Source organism: Chrysochloris asiatica, unplaced genomic scaffold (assembly GCF_000296735.1).
Source record: "Chrysochloris asiatica unplaced genomic scaffold, ChrAsi1.0 scaffold00134, whole genome shotgun sequence".
NCBI classification, from domain to species: Eukaryota; Metazoa; Chordata; class Mammalia; order Afrosoricida; family Chrysochloridae; genus Chrysochloris; species Chrysochloris asiatica.
The window spans coordinates 7,623,359-7,638,214 of NW_006408652.1; the positions used below are offsets into that span (position 1 = coordinate 7,623,359).

The 14,856-nt window shown below is 37.2% G+C and overlaps 1 protein-coding gene across 2 annotated transcripts in view; it reads left to right on the forward strand.

Moving 5' to 3' along the window:
• Positions 1–11,624, forward strand: part of FMR1 (fragile X mental retardation 1) — a 39,317-nt gene extending 27,693 nt beyond the window's left edge. The window contains exons 10-17 of one of the 2 annotated variants that reach the window (XM_006869719.1): positions 42–151; positions 1,031–1,165; positions 1,673–1,735; positions 4,003–4,089; positions 7,281–7,476; positions 8,825–9,007; positions 9,209–9,291; positions 11,353–11,514. In XM_006869719.1, coding sequence (XP_006869781.1) covers positions 42–151; positions 1,031–1,165; positions 1,673–1,735; positions 4,003–4,089; positions 7,281–7,476; positions 8,825–9,007; positions 9,209–9,291; positions 11,353–11,514 — 1,019 coding nt within the window. Of the gene's footprint in view, positions 1–41; positions 152–1,030; positions 1,166–1,672; positions 1,736–4,002; positions 4,090–7,280; positions 7,477–8,824; positions 9,008–9,208; positions 9,292–11,352 lie in introns of both variants that reach the window. The other variant, XM_006869720.1, reaches the window with a different exon arrangement.
• Positions 11,625–14,856: the final 3,232 nt, after the last annotated feature.

Genomic DNA, 14,856 nt, shown 5'->3' on the forward strand with positions numbered 1-14,856 from the left:
ATTTTTAAAACCAAACATGAATTATTCATTTTTTAACTTAGGCAAAGTAATAGGAAAAAATGGAAAGCTGATTCAGGAGATTGTGGACAAATCAGGAGTTGTAAGAGTGAGAATTGAGGCTGAAAATGAGAAAAATGTTCCACAAGAAGAGGTATGTATGTTATAATGCATGTGTTTCTGATTTGTCTGAAAAAATGTCAAAGTTGTTTTGATTGTTTTAGTTGACAAATTTGTTGTAGAGGCCTCTGTAATGTGCAGGTGTTAACAGAATTCTACCTGAGTAAATGAAGGATACAGGTGTACCATTCTCTGATGCTGAGATTTTGGCTTGGTCCCCTTTGCCCTTTTAAGTCTTGTTTCTTGACCATCAATATGAGTAGTCGTGAATATTTTTAATATGAAACCTCCATGATTGGGCCATGCACATGTAATGAAATCATAAATTTAAAGTGCTTTCTTTGCAAAGCACATTTCAGATATTCCTGTTGCTGACAAAGATCAAACTCCTATGCTGATTAGATTTTCTGGTTTTCGTTCTTTGGCTTTATAGCTTAGGGATTTGGTATGTGTGTGTGTCTATTTCTATGTGCTCTATTTAAACTGGCACACATCTTTCTTCTGCTTCTCATCTTTACATTTGATAACCCTCGGTTTTACCTTCATGCTTATATATGTTTTGCAGTAGCAACTTTTGAACTATTTGAATAGGGTTGGGGAATTGAGTATGTGCTTTTCTGTGCAAAACTATTCTTTGTAATAGTATGCTCCAGAGGGCCGTCACTTTCATACATTGCCTAGCCACTTTTCTTTTGTGAAAAGCTTTTTTAATGGAAGTGAACTCTTCTGGGGTTTTTCTCCTTTAAATTTAGTAATGATTTTGCATTCTGTATTTTTAGGTGCCAAAGCTGTTTAAGATAATTTACTTTAAGTGAAAGTACGATCATTGACCCGATGATGAAAAATAACTTCTTAAAAATTGGTCTTCTTTTCTCTTGTGTGTTTTTTGTTTTGTTTGTTTGTTTTAACCAAGGAAATTATCCCACCAAATTCCCTACCTTCCAACAATTCAAGGGTTGGACCTAACCCCTCAGAAGAAAAGAAACATTTAGAGATCAAGGAAAACAGCGCCCATTTTTCTCAGCCTAACAGTACAAAAGTTCAGAGGGTAAGAAATATTTGTCCCTTTGCATCGCACTAAAACTAATTTCTTCGACTCAAATGTCACAATTGGTGTTTCGGGTGTTTTCACTGGTTAGACTTGTAAACTACTCATTATTCTACCTTTTTTCAAATCTGATCGCCAGCTTATGAGATATTGCAAACCATAATGATCCATACCTTCCATTGACTTACAGTGACCAATTGTATGCCGTAAACATAAATGGGGTTGCAATTAATAGTAACATTTTTCTTTTGAGGGTGGACTTTGATGTTTTCAGGCTATATCTCTTGAAGTTTTGCAGAATAGTCGTTCAAAATATACCTTCTTTCTGTTAGATGGCATTAGTTGATACTTAAAACCGTATATTAGAAACTGAGTTTCAATACTAGATCGAGCCTAAATATTTAGACAATGGCTTTAGAAGTCCTACAGTGAAAGTCCTGCGTTCAGGCTTCTGTGTATCATTTGTTATAGTTAATGACATCACTTGCATTCCTTATACTGCTTTAGGTGTTAGTGGTTTCATCAATTGTAGCAGGGGAATCCCAGAAACCTGAACTCAAGGCTTGGCAGGTAGGAAAACATTCCTTGAAAAATACATTTTAATTTTCTATTTTCATGTTTATTCCCCTTGTTAAGAAAGAATACAAAGGGTCATCAGGGTTGGGGGATGGTGGAAGAGTGTTTGTGGGTATGTGTGTCAGTTGCCCTGCTTCTCTCCCCTTAATGTCGCTGAGAAGGCCCTTCATGGGTTCTGCTCTGCTCTCCTCTCCTCTCTCCCTGTTCTTCCTCCTCATAGAAGCTTGAGCCATGCTAAAGTATTTCAAGTTCTCTGAACATTATTATATTGTCTGTTGCTTTCTCTTCTTTGGGTAGCAACCTTCTGCGTGCCTCCTCCGCTTTGACCTTAGTCTCTGTGATGGTTTCCTCGTGTCCTTGCCACAGGTGCCGTGTCTTCTTATATGCATTCCATGGGCTCACTCCTACCCAAGCACTTAACTGCATTTATTTTTACTTGTGGATCTCCCCTACCACCTTAGTTCCTGGAGGGCAGGGCCCTGGTTTTTAATAAATTACCTGGCCTGTAATATCTTTTTATGGGGAAAAAAATGTCATGGTTTATAAGAGATGAAACAAAAATGCCATTTTACCAAGAGAAGGTTGATCAGATATCCCTCTATGTTAGGCAACCCTGTTCTTATCCCGGAAGAGGGGAATAGCTGTTTCCTGGAGTCCATATGGAAGGCCAGCCACCATTCTATTTCATTTTGCGCTCACTTTTCTTGATTTTAATATTCAGGTCTATGAGCAATGTGCATAAGTCAGAGTGGCACTTGGGTATACCAACTTTGGACATGGTGCAAGAAAAAGTGTTTTTTGAAATTTTTCCAAAGTCGATCTAACCAAATCTGAAGTAGGGTTTAAATGCTGGGAAGCAGTGTAGCATTTCACCATATGGCAGTTGGAAAAATACTATGCTTAACTGCTTTGTAGCAAAGTCATATTGGGAGAAAACTCAACAGCCAAAATAGATGCTTTTGAGAAAAGAGATCTGGTCCATTGGCGTGGTTAATTCTATAGTTCATGTATATCTGATGCAAATCTGTAACTATGTCTGAAAGAAGCCCATGGGTTTTCTGTAGCACCTGATTCTCTGGGTGGTGGTTGCTACTAGGAGGTAGTAAAGGTCAGTTTGAAACCAGTGTTTCCTGATTCTTCAGTTTTCTTCTCCATCAACAGCCATGTTAATGTGAAGGGAACAAAAAGAAACACCTGATCCAACCCCATGTACCTTTTATTTAGTGCCGAATTCAAGCAGGCAGACGCAGCCCAGCAGCAGCCACATCTGTCAAGTGAAGGCTCTGTATTAAAGAGGGAGAGCTTCTGGCTTCTTGCATGTTATAACTTCTCCCTGAAAATTTTGTGTCGACATCAAAACTACCACATGTGTTCCTCTACTCACTTGTGAATATCAGTAACCATGTACATTTCTTTAGTAGCAAAATGTTGAACTCTTCTCAATTCTGAACCCGCCATAATTGCCAACTATTGTTTTACTCAGCTGTGGTTAGACTTTCCTGTAACGTGTGACCAATAGTTGCTTTTTTTCTGATTTATACTGAAGGACTAGAAATAAATATTTTTAATAGACTTTAATATAAATGTGTGTGTGTATGTGTGTCTGTGTTTGTGTGTGTGTGTATACATACATATACAGTTAGAAGCAAATGAAATTTCTCTTCTGATTTAGCCGTTTAAACATTTCAGAGAGTTATTGGAATACATTGGGACTGGCAAAATGATATGCTCCAGGAGGTGCCTAGGTTATTTTCTTACAGATTAATTTTTCAGTGCATTTTTATTTCTCTTTGTGCTTTGTTTGTACCCTATTGACTTGGTTAGCAAAGTTAATTTCGTCTTTTTACTATCCCTCATATCTAATGTTAATTTTATTTTTAAAAAATAGAATTTGATCTACATAAAATCTATAGTAAATGGATTAGTAGACCATTTTTTAAGTATTTGTTATCTTTATGCGTTTCATCGTGTTGCGTGATTTGAATGAAATACTTGTTTATTTTTGCCAACGTTTAATAGTCTTTAAACATAAGAACTGGATGCATTTAAGAGGTTGCTATATTGGCTTGTCCTTTTGCACAGTTGTGTAAATTACTCATGTAGGATTGTTTTTTGTTTTCATGTGTTGACTTTTTTTTTCTGCAAATATTTGTGCGCCTGCTGTTTGTCATACCCTGTGCTAGGGATTTAGTCATTATTTGCAGTATTCAGACTAACCTGTCCTTAATCCTATGAGATCATTGTCACCATTTCTTTTTCAGGGTATGGTACCATTTGTTTTTGTGGGAACAAAGGACAGCATTGCTAATGCCACTGTTCTTTTGGATTATCACCTGAACTATTTAAAGGTGAGAAGAGAAATAATGAGAAATTGTATTCCTTTTGCACTTTAATATAAAGACTATAGTAAATATATCTTTCAGCAGCTAGGATTCATTCTAGCAGATACATACATACACATATTTTTTAAATGAATTGTAAAAGGTATCAGAGACAATACTCTGTTCAGTTTATATTCCTTTTGAAAGTATGTCAGGTTTTCATCAAGACAACTGAAGGCCCAACATCCTAGTTCTCGATAAATTCCCTTATTTCCCATTAGTCTCCTGTTAAATCCTCACACTCAATGTAGTTAATCCTGTGAGTAGCCTTTTAATCCACTTTGAGTCTTTCTAGCTTTTGTGAATGTTTTTTTTCCCCAAAACTTCTGTTTAGCACTTACTTGCCTTTCTTCTCCCTTTCATGACGTCTTATCAAGAAATGTCAGTGTTTCACGAAGTCTCCATTTTTCAAATGTTTGCCCTTAATATCTTTCTCAGTATTCTGTTATACAAAGTATAAACTAATCATGTCTTACTGAAAATGCTCATTTTAGTGTGTATATACTTACATCTCCTCTTGATTGCAAATGAGAAGGCAGAAGGTGACAAGGTGTAGTAGGTAGAAAGAATATTGGTTGGGCAGTGCCTAGATTTGCCGCCAGTCTCTTTTCCACCTAGGCTAGATGTATTAGAAAATTCCTTTCAGCCAGAATATTCTGTCATTCAGTGAAGTGAAATTTGTTCTGTTTCACTTCTATAATTTCTCTTTTGTATCCCTGTGTATCAAAACTATAGTGTGTTGTTAAGTGCCATGGAGTCAGCGGTTAGCAGTCTATGGCTTATTCCACGTTTCTGTGTGTGGCACTGTGGGTTAATGCACCAGACTGCAAAGTCATTTGAACTGCAAGATTGGTGGTTCAAGCTCAACTAGCCACTCCTTAGAAACCCTATAGAGCGGAGCCTACTTGACAACACTTAACAACAACAACAACAATTGCACTATTTCTGGTGCTAACTTGGGCATTTTTCTTTTGCTGATTTTTCATAAGAAAGAAATACAAAGTGAATGACTTGTATGCCCCTAAGAGTGAAAGGAAGCAAAAGAGAAGTAGCTGGGAGTTCTATTCATCTTTATGGTTGTGAGGAATTAAAACTGGGAACATTTCATTCAGTAAAATCTGCACATTTGTTTTTGACTTGCTTTTTCTTTTTGCTTTAAAGCATGTTTTATATGAAAGATATTTGTGTGTTTGATTGTTGTAACCATATGTTTATCTTAAATAATTATGGAGATCCTGAATGTTAGGGGTCTATTGCATCAAAATCATTGTTAATGTGATTGATGTTCTATTTTTCTTTTTCTGGATCTTTGCATTTGTTCTTCATAATAGATGATCATTTTTTGTGTTTAGCAACTGTGTTACTGTCATTCTTTCTCTCACCGTATCTTCCCTTGATTGGGCCTGGCATCTCTCACCAAAAGGTGACTGCATTGCCCAGTGGGAATAACCTGAACAACCATTTTGTTTTTCAAGATATTCCATGAGGTTTAACTATCCCCATGGAGGAAGCCACTCAGTTGCATGTAAAACAGAAATTATGGATCTAAACTCAGATGACGTTCCCGTAGAATCCTTACTTGACCTTTCTTTTCCAGAAGCCGCCACCACAACCCAGACTTTGATAACTTAGCTTTACCAGAGCTTCCCCAATTCCTGTTCACAAAGATAGTCCCTATAGCAGCTCCTGGTTAACTGAGACACCCAGTATAATGATGTTACAGGTTGTGCCTGCAGCCAGTAAGTGAGGGATTAGAGCAGATTGGAAAGACAGAGATTAGAACTGAGGTTCTATTTGGATTTGAAAGAAATGAACATATTGCAACCATTTTGTCTAAGGGTCTATATTCATGGGCCCCAGCTGTATGTTTGGATCAACTAAGTTTATACTGCTTATAAATTTTTCGAGCAGTAATAGTCTTAAAGACTTCAAGACATGCTGTAAGACTTAACTCTTTTGGGCACCTGTTAAATGGCCCCCCTCTTCCCTCCGTATAAGGAATGTCAGCATTTCCAGCTAATTGGAAATAATTGCTCCTAATTGTCTAAACACATCCAAAGACCTAAGACATACTCTACCGTAGTATACAAACAGTCCACCGGTAATGAATGGAACTTAGGTATAACCCATAGTTATATGGAACAAGCGCCCCCCCAAACAGCCTATTATATTAAAAATCTGAGGAACAAGTAATGAATGGTTTGTAATAACAAATGGGCACTATTATGTGATGCGCATCAAAACATTAGGATTACGGTATTGTATTGTAAAGTTAAAGATATTTTCGTGTGTCTGAAAGTGTTTTTAATGTTTTCATGCATTGAAAGGTTCACTGTATATTATTAAGACAGACATTTGACTTGTTGTTAAGTGCCTTCGAGTCGATTCCGACCCATAGTGACCCTGTATAGGGTTTCCAAGGAGCAGTTGGTGAGCTTGAACCACCAACCTTGCAGTTCAAACGACTTTACAGTCTGACGCATTAGACTACAGCACTATACCAGGACTCCAGACATTTGACTAATTGGCATTAAATACAGACTTGTAGGACTTAACATAACAAATCTGACTGGAGAACAGACTTGAAGAGTAGAACTGGTTCATAATCCACGAACTGCCTGTATGTTCTTTTAAAACAAATGACAGCCTCATCTCAATGTTTTTTTGTAAAGGAAGGGATAACCTAGCAAAAATATTTCAATTAAGATTATTTGCAATGTGTGATTTTTTTTAAGGTTTTTCTGGTTAAACCTTAAAAGTCATTGATCTGTATTCTTAACATTTTCTAGTTGTTTCATTTAATATCTTCCCATCAAGAAGCCCCCAGAACAGTCTATGTGTGCCTTAACAATAGAGTAGGTGGAGAAGAATGCAAAATCAAACAACTTGATACATTTTATTCAGTATCAATTTGATGCTAAATATTTTTGTTCTCTCTCTAATTTGGGACAACAGTAAATATGTTATCTATTATGTAATCATTTTCTTTTTAAGGAGACCATTCCAATTCCTGACAAATCTGTGTAACAGTGTTTACTGTCAATTTAGAACTGAGATTGAAGCATTTCCAGTATACTTTTTATCTGATGAAAAGGAGAAAGGTAATATTAAGTAAAATGTCAAATTATTTTTACTGTTATCTTGTATATTTTAAATAGGAAGTAGACCAGTTGCGTTTGGAGAGATTACAAATTGATGAGCAGTTGCGACAGATTGGAGCTAGTTCTAGACCACCACCAAATCGTACAGATAAGGAAAAAGGCTATGTGACTGATGATGGTCAAGGAATGGGTCGAGGTAGTAGACCTTACAGAAATAGGGGGCACGGCAGACGCGGTCCTGGATATACTTCAGGTACAAACTAAGCATTTTACTCAGTTACTTTATCTGTTTCTAGAATTATTAGCTGCTAATCTCTATTATTTATTAGAATCTCATTATGACAGTCTCACCATGTGGTTTCCAATTCATCCATAATCAAAGTTTGATCATGACACGTGTAGTTCTCAAGGCAGGTGTGAATTCTGTCCACACCTTGAGGGGGATAAGTCTGCAGATGCCCTTGTGTGTGGATGGCCTGACTGCTGGACAGAGCACCCTTTTTCATTTGTGTACTGTGGCTCATGTGCTAGTCATACTTGCAGGATATGAACTGTGTGTGATTCTGAGCAGCAGGACTCAATTCAATCCTCAGCACAGTCAGGACATAGTTAAAGTCTCTCTGCCTTCCCAGCCCCTCTTCTTTGGTACTTGACTATGTAACAACTGTGTAATTTGCAAAGGATGGTTTAAAGCATAATCCATCTCATAAATATTTGCATCTCAAAATGAGACTCTTTAAGATGGGGGAAAAAAAGCCTTCAAAATCCACAGGAATGAAACTATAATAATGAAGCCGTAATTCGTCAGTAGCTCCAACAGAGGAAGAGAGAGGTAGTTGAATTGATAATTCTTGGGTCGGCGGGAAAAGACACCTACTCTTAGGCCATGCTTGATCCTAGCCCCTCACAGTTCCTCTCCCAATAGGCAGCTCTTTGTGCTGATGGAGTCCTGCCTCACCATGGAGCTCTTTCCCCATCCCCACCTCCTAAGGCATCCACCTTCTCAGGCATAATGAGCTGATTTGTAGCAATGCCTGTATTCATGATCAACCATTTTTCTGGGAGTGGAAGGGAAGCTTGTGGACCAAGCCTCAGGCAGATATATCCCCCTTCAACTTGGTCCAGTCCATGGTCCTACAAGAGACCCTTCCCTGGGACAGTTGCCATGGTGGCCTTATTTGCTCCTCTCTTATACTTGATCAAGAAGTGTGTTCCCCTTTGTCCCTGGGCCAAGCCTGTTAGAAGGAGCTCCCTGTATTAAGGTTTGATTTATCAGGAGGGCACAGATGTTTAACAGAACACAGCTGTTTAATGATGTGACTGACACACTCAGATTTGAACTTAGGTACCTAATAAGATACCTTTAATTTGTTAAATGAGAACCAAAAATGTTTATAACCAAAATGATCACAAATATCAGAAATGAAATTTAGAATTGTTTGGTTTACAAAATGGAAGGTTGTGTAATACTCGGTGGTGGGTTTATATGTTGGGAAAAGTATCGCATTACCCCTGAAACGTCTCTGGAAGCTTCTGTTAACCTACCTTTTTTTTTTTTTTTCTAAGTCAGACAATGGTATATAACTTTTAACTCTCGATAGGAACTAATTCTGAAGCATCAAATGCTTCTGAAACAGAATCTGACCACAGAGACGAACTCAGTGATTGGTCATTAGCTCCAACAGAGGAAGAGAGGGAGAACTTTCTTCGCAGAGGAGACGGACGTCGGCGTGGAGGCGGAGGAAGAGGACAGGGAGGAAGGGGGCGTGGAGGAGGCTTCAAAGGTACAAGGTTTTCTCACTGGTTAAGAAATGAAGGAAGATGGTAACTGTCTGAAGTTTTGTGGTAGCTTGCTAGATTATTAAATAAGAGGTGACTGGAATCACTAGGTTATTGATCACATTTTCAATTATTTGGCCTACATAAATAGAAGATGTGCATTTCAGAATCGGTCACTGTTGAACATTTTTAAACTGTTGCCATAGGAAACGACGATCACTCCCGAACAGATAATCGTCCACGCAACCCGAGAGAGGCTAAAGGAAGAACAGCAGATGGAACCCTTCAGGTAAACTTGTATAGGCCTCTTCTCATCTAAATAATTTGAATACAGTTGTTTCAGATTTATGACTTTATTTTTAAACTTATTGAAAGATTACACATTTGGTGTATCTGTATAGAGAGCTGAGTAAGCCCTGTGGGGGCCCTTGTTGCCCTCCTCTGAGTAAAATTCTGAGAAAGAAGGCATAGGCCCTTTTAGACAGGGCTGATGAGAATCACCTGATACAGGTGTTGATGGCCGGCTCTGTTCTGAGGCTCCAGTCTCAATAGGCCATCACCTGCACTGACCCCACTGTTCCAATCATTTTGAAGCTATCCTTAAGCCCTTCCAGGCACCTTTGCGAAGTGCTTTGTGTGTTTGGTCTCATTCCATCTTACTGCAGCCCCCAGAGGTAAGAAGTTTGTTCTGTGTACTAGGTGAATAGCTAACGCTCAGACAGGCTCCATCGTTTGCTCAGGGTCACATGGCTGGCACGTGATGGAGTGATGTTTGATTGCCAGAACCCAGAGCTCTCTTAGAATTTCTTCTTTCACCCTGAATTCATAATCCAAGTATGTAGGGTTCCCTACTTGACTGTGTGTCCTGGTGTGGCGCAGGAGGTTAATGCTCTGGACTGCAAAATCAGTTGGAACCACAAGGTCAGCGGTTCAAGCTCACCAGTCACTCCTAGGAAACCCTATACAGGGTCGCTGTGGGTCGGAACTGACTTGATAACACTTAACAACAACCACCACCTGACTGGATTAGCTTGGGAACAACACCCAAGATGAGCCAGAAATGCTTTTTTTAGAGCAGAAACTTCTTATACTGGGGTATTCATTAGAATTCATAGCAATTCTGAGTAGGTGTTAACTATTGACAGGTACTTAAGGACCAGTATAGAAAAGACCTTGGACCTAGATAAAAAAGATAGGCGGAATTAATATATGTATATATGCTTTACAAAACTAAGATATTTATGTCTCTGTTTTGTAATTCCTCATTTTCAATGATATGTTTGGTAAACTGGATAATCTGATCACAATGTTTAAAAGGATACGACTTCACAATTATATGTATAACTAAAGTAATACAAAATGAAAAGTTAGTGCTTTCTGTATAAGTATGAGACTAGATACAGGTCGAAAAACACTGAACCTTTGACACCTAACATTTAAAACACATACCTCTGACCCAACAATTAAATATACTTTGAAATTATAGTGGAACATTTGGGGGTATACTTTGCATTTATACTGGAGAATAGACTATAGTTGCTTTGGCCCCATTGGTCAATGTTATGTTTTGTGCAGCATGTAGAATTCTCTTAGCAGTTTTTAAGTGTTTTGTGTTTGCACATAAACTAATTTGTACAGCATAGAATATTATTTAAATTGCGTCTTTCCAGTCTCCTAGGATTCCAGTCCCTACACAAATTATTTTCTTTTTCAGGTTTCCCTTATGCCATTCTTTTTCTTAAAGCAAAGTTGACTTTGTTTGGTCATCTGAAACACCAGCTACCATGAGCCTACTCTTAGTTTTCTGCTGTGGAACAGTGAGAGGCCTTGGTATGGAGAAAGTCTACCAAACCTATAATAGACTGAAAAGGTGTAGCAAACTAATAGCTAGTTAGTAAGTAGAGTTCTGATCCTGACAAAATCAGAATAGAAAGAGTATTTTGTTCTCTTGCCTCTGGGATTCACAATCTTTGGAGAGTATTAGTATTATTATTTTTTTTAGCTCTTAATTTATAGGCATGGGTGTAACTTCTGGTAATCAGTACCCAAAATTCATTTTAACTTTGTTTATTATTGTTTTATTCTGCTTAGAATAAGACATGATAGGATTGTAAGTTTTTAATGTAACTTTGGATGCAGTGAGATGAGCAATGTGTTCCAGTGAAGAAGTCGTTTTAAAATCATAAGCCTCATAAAAATCCTGCCTTAATTTTTTGCACTTCTTCTCTTCCTACCTCCATTTTCCCTTTTAACCTTAGGAATTTCACTTCAGGCTTAAGGTTTTTGTCAGGCCAATCACAGATTACAGTAGGATACTGTCTCTCTCTATAACATATATAACTTGTTTTAGATCAGAGTTGACTGCCATAATGAAAGGAGTGTCCACACTAAAACATTACAGAATACCTCCAGTGAAGGGAACCGGCTGCGCACGGGGAAAGATCGTAATCAGAAGAAGGAAAAGCCAGACAGCGTGGATGGCCAGCAACCACTCGTCAACGGAGTACCCTAAACTGCATAATTCTGAAGTTATATTTCCTATACCATTTCCGTAATTCTTATTCCATGTTAGAAAACTTTGTTAGGCCAAAGACAAAATAGTAGGCAAGATGGCGCAGGGCATGAAATGAATACAGATTCTGTTAAGACTTTTTAATTTGATTTTTTTTTTTCTTATTGGCCATAAGCACCAATTTTCAGATTTGCACCAAAAATCTTGAATTTTGAAATATTGCTTTGAAGTATACTTAGCACTTCAGGACAGGATTTTATTTTAGTTGGTTTGATTTTTTTTTTTTTTTTTTTTTAATTCTGAGCAGTGATATTCCTTGTTTATTTGAATCATTTTCCTACCGTGAGTGGTAACTCACTAATACATTTCAGTTCTGAATAAATAGCATTTATGGTAATCATGTTGGATGTCTGTTTTCAATCTTTCATAGAAATTGCCATGAAATGCTACATCATTTCATGTCCTGTGTCAGTTTATGTTCTGGTCCACTTTTCCAGTATTTTAGTGGATCTTGAAATGTGTGTGATGTGACATTTGTCATTTTCATTAGCAAAAAAGTTGTATGATCTTGTGCCTTTTTTATATCTTGGCAGGTAGGAACATTATATTTGGATGCAGAGTTCAGGGAAGATAAGTTGGAAACACTAAATGTTAAAAGATGTAGCAAACCCTGTCAGACATTAGTACTTTATAGAAGAATGCATGCTTTCCATATTTTTTTTCCTTACATAAACATCAGGGTAGGCAGTATAAAGAATAGGACTTGTTTTTGTTTTTGTTTTGTTGCACTGAATGAAGTCTGACAAATAGTGTTATTGAAGGGATGTGTCATTTTTATGTTTAGACAAGAGAAGGAATAAATTCTCTTTTCATTTGAGAGAGGCAAAACTGTTTTCAGCTAGGTCAAAAGTTAGGAGGATATGCCTGCTCTTTGGCCTGATGACCAATTTTAACGTAGAACCTTCTTTTATTTTAACCTCCCCATGTTTTGTGAATTTTTCATATTTTGATTTCAAGCTTACTTTGGGGAGATAGGAAGGTCATTTCCATGTGTGTATAATAACCTTGTGAAGTACAGGTACTTTGTCTAAGAAACATTGGAAGCAGGTTAAGTGTTTTGTAAAGTTGAAAATAAAAGGTCTAATGTATAAGCATAATTGGGAAGCAGACTAGGCTCGATTAGCAAATTATACTTTTCTTTTGAATTTCTTATTCTGAGGGCCTTTTTTTTTTTTTTTGATGTGTTGGATTTTAGTTTTGTTTTTTATTTTTGTTACTGAAATTTACTGAAGAAAAATATGTGAAGGACCTTCACTCTAAGATGTTATATTTTTCTTAAAAAATAACTCCGAGTAGGGGTACCACTGAATCTGTACAGAGCCGTACAAACTTAAGTTCTGCCTCTGATGTTTTTTGTGAGTTTGTTTCTTTGGATTTTCCTTTTACAGTTACTTTTCCTTGCATACAAATAAGCATATAAAAATGGCAACAAACTGCACATGATTTAATGAATATTAAAAAGTCTTTTAAAAGTATTGCCAAACATTAATGTTGATTTCTAGTTATTTATTTTGGGAATGTATAGATTTTGAAAACAGAAATTGGTACCTTGCACACATCATCTGTAAGCTGTTTGGTTTAAAATACTGTAGATAATTAACCAAGGTAGAATGACCTTGTAATGTAACTGCTCTTGGGCAATATTCTCTGTACATATTAGCTACAACAGATTGGATTTTATGTTGACATTTGTTTGGTTATAGTGCAATATATTTTGTATGCAAGCAGTTTCAATAAAGTTTGATCTTCCTCTGCTAAATTGATGTTGATGCAATCCTTACAAATGATTGCTTTTAAAATTTTAAGATAGGAAAAAAATCTATAGAAAGTGTTATGTTACAAAATTTAACTGTTACCATTGGAAATTTCACCATGTCATAGAAAGTTAGCTGTTCTCAACAAGTTTTCAAGAACTTAATATTGTTTAAGAAAGTGAAAAAAAAATCATCAAAGTGGTACAAATACACATTGTACCATTATAATATGCACTAAGTCTATTTTTTACAAAGGCTGGATTCAGCAAGGCGCTAACTTGCTTAAATGTGAATTACTAACTTCTAAAACTGTAATTTGATTCACATGTTTTCAAATGGCGTTGGAGTTGATTCATATTACAATATTTGTGTGCTAAATGTGTATGTTTTTCAGTTCAAAGTCATGTTTTTAAAATCTTATTAAAGTTTCAAAAATCTGAAGATTGTTTATCTAGATGTAAATTTTTATTAAAAAGTTGCACTTATGTAAAAGCAAAAAATTAGTCTCACAGATGTTTACTCCTGCTTTGAAATCTTTAAATAAGTCAAAAATTAACATTATGCTGGGCAGGGTGCGGGTCAGTTTTGCAAAGGCTAAAACAAAGGCATTTGAAATTTATTCCCCATCTTCCCAGTTACGAGGTTTCAATGCATAATTACATAGGCTGTATTAAATCATATTAGACACATACTTCTGTCATTTAGGGGAGGAGAGCTTGTACTGGTAAAAAGAACTTTTCGATGCCAGCATCTGAGTAACACAGGACAAGTTTGTAAGTAGATTGTGCCGGAGAAGTGACTGTTACATTGATTTCTGTCTGGCACGGTCTCTGCTTATCCAGGTTTGTATTCTGGAACTTCTCTGGCTCTATCTTCACCCATTCTGCCTAGCTCTGGCTTCTTGTGAGTTGCTGAGAGGTTTTGACACCTCAGAATGCTGGGCCCAATTTATTGGAGATGGGTAGATTTCTCAAGTGACATTGGACTTTCCTCATTGCACAATAAGGCTTCACAGTGCTGCTTAGGAACAGCCTGGAGCTGCAGTGGACTAGAGACTTCCCTGACTCAGGCATTTCTTCTCAGACCTGAGAATGATCTTCGAACTCCTTACTGGTTTGGAATGTAGTATTTTTTAGAAGCCAGGTTCTGGTTTGGATCCCTTTTGAGCTTGTTTCCGTTTCCAGACGTAGCACCGTCTTTCTCACCTGAATCTTTGGTGCCTCTGAGAGCCAGTGGTTCTGACTTAGTCTTGATTGCTCAGGAGACTTCATAGGGACCAGTATTTCAGTTTACAGTTCTTTTTCCTTCTGTGTGTTTGTTGTTGTTGTTGTTATGTGCCATGGAGTCGTTTGACTCATGGCGACCCTGTACAGGGTTTCTGAGGCTGTAAATCTCTACGAGAGCAGAAAGCCTCATCTTTCTCCCATGAAACAGCTGGTAGTTTCGAACTGCTGACCGTGAGATTAGCAACCTGATTCGTAACCATTAGCGGGCCTTTAAAAATGTTTTATTTTCTCTCAGGAGAACA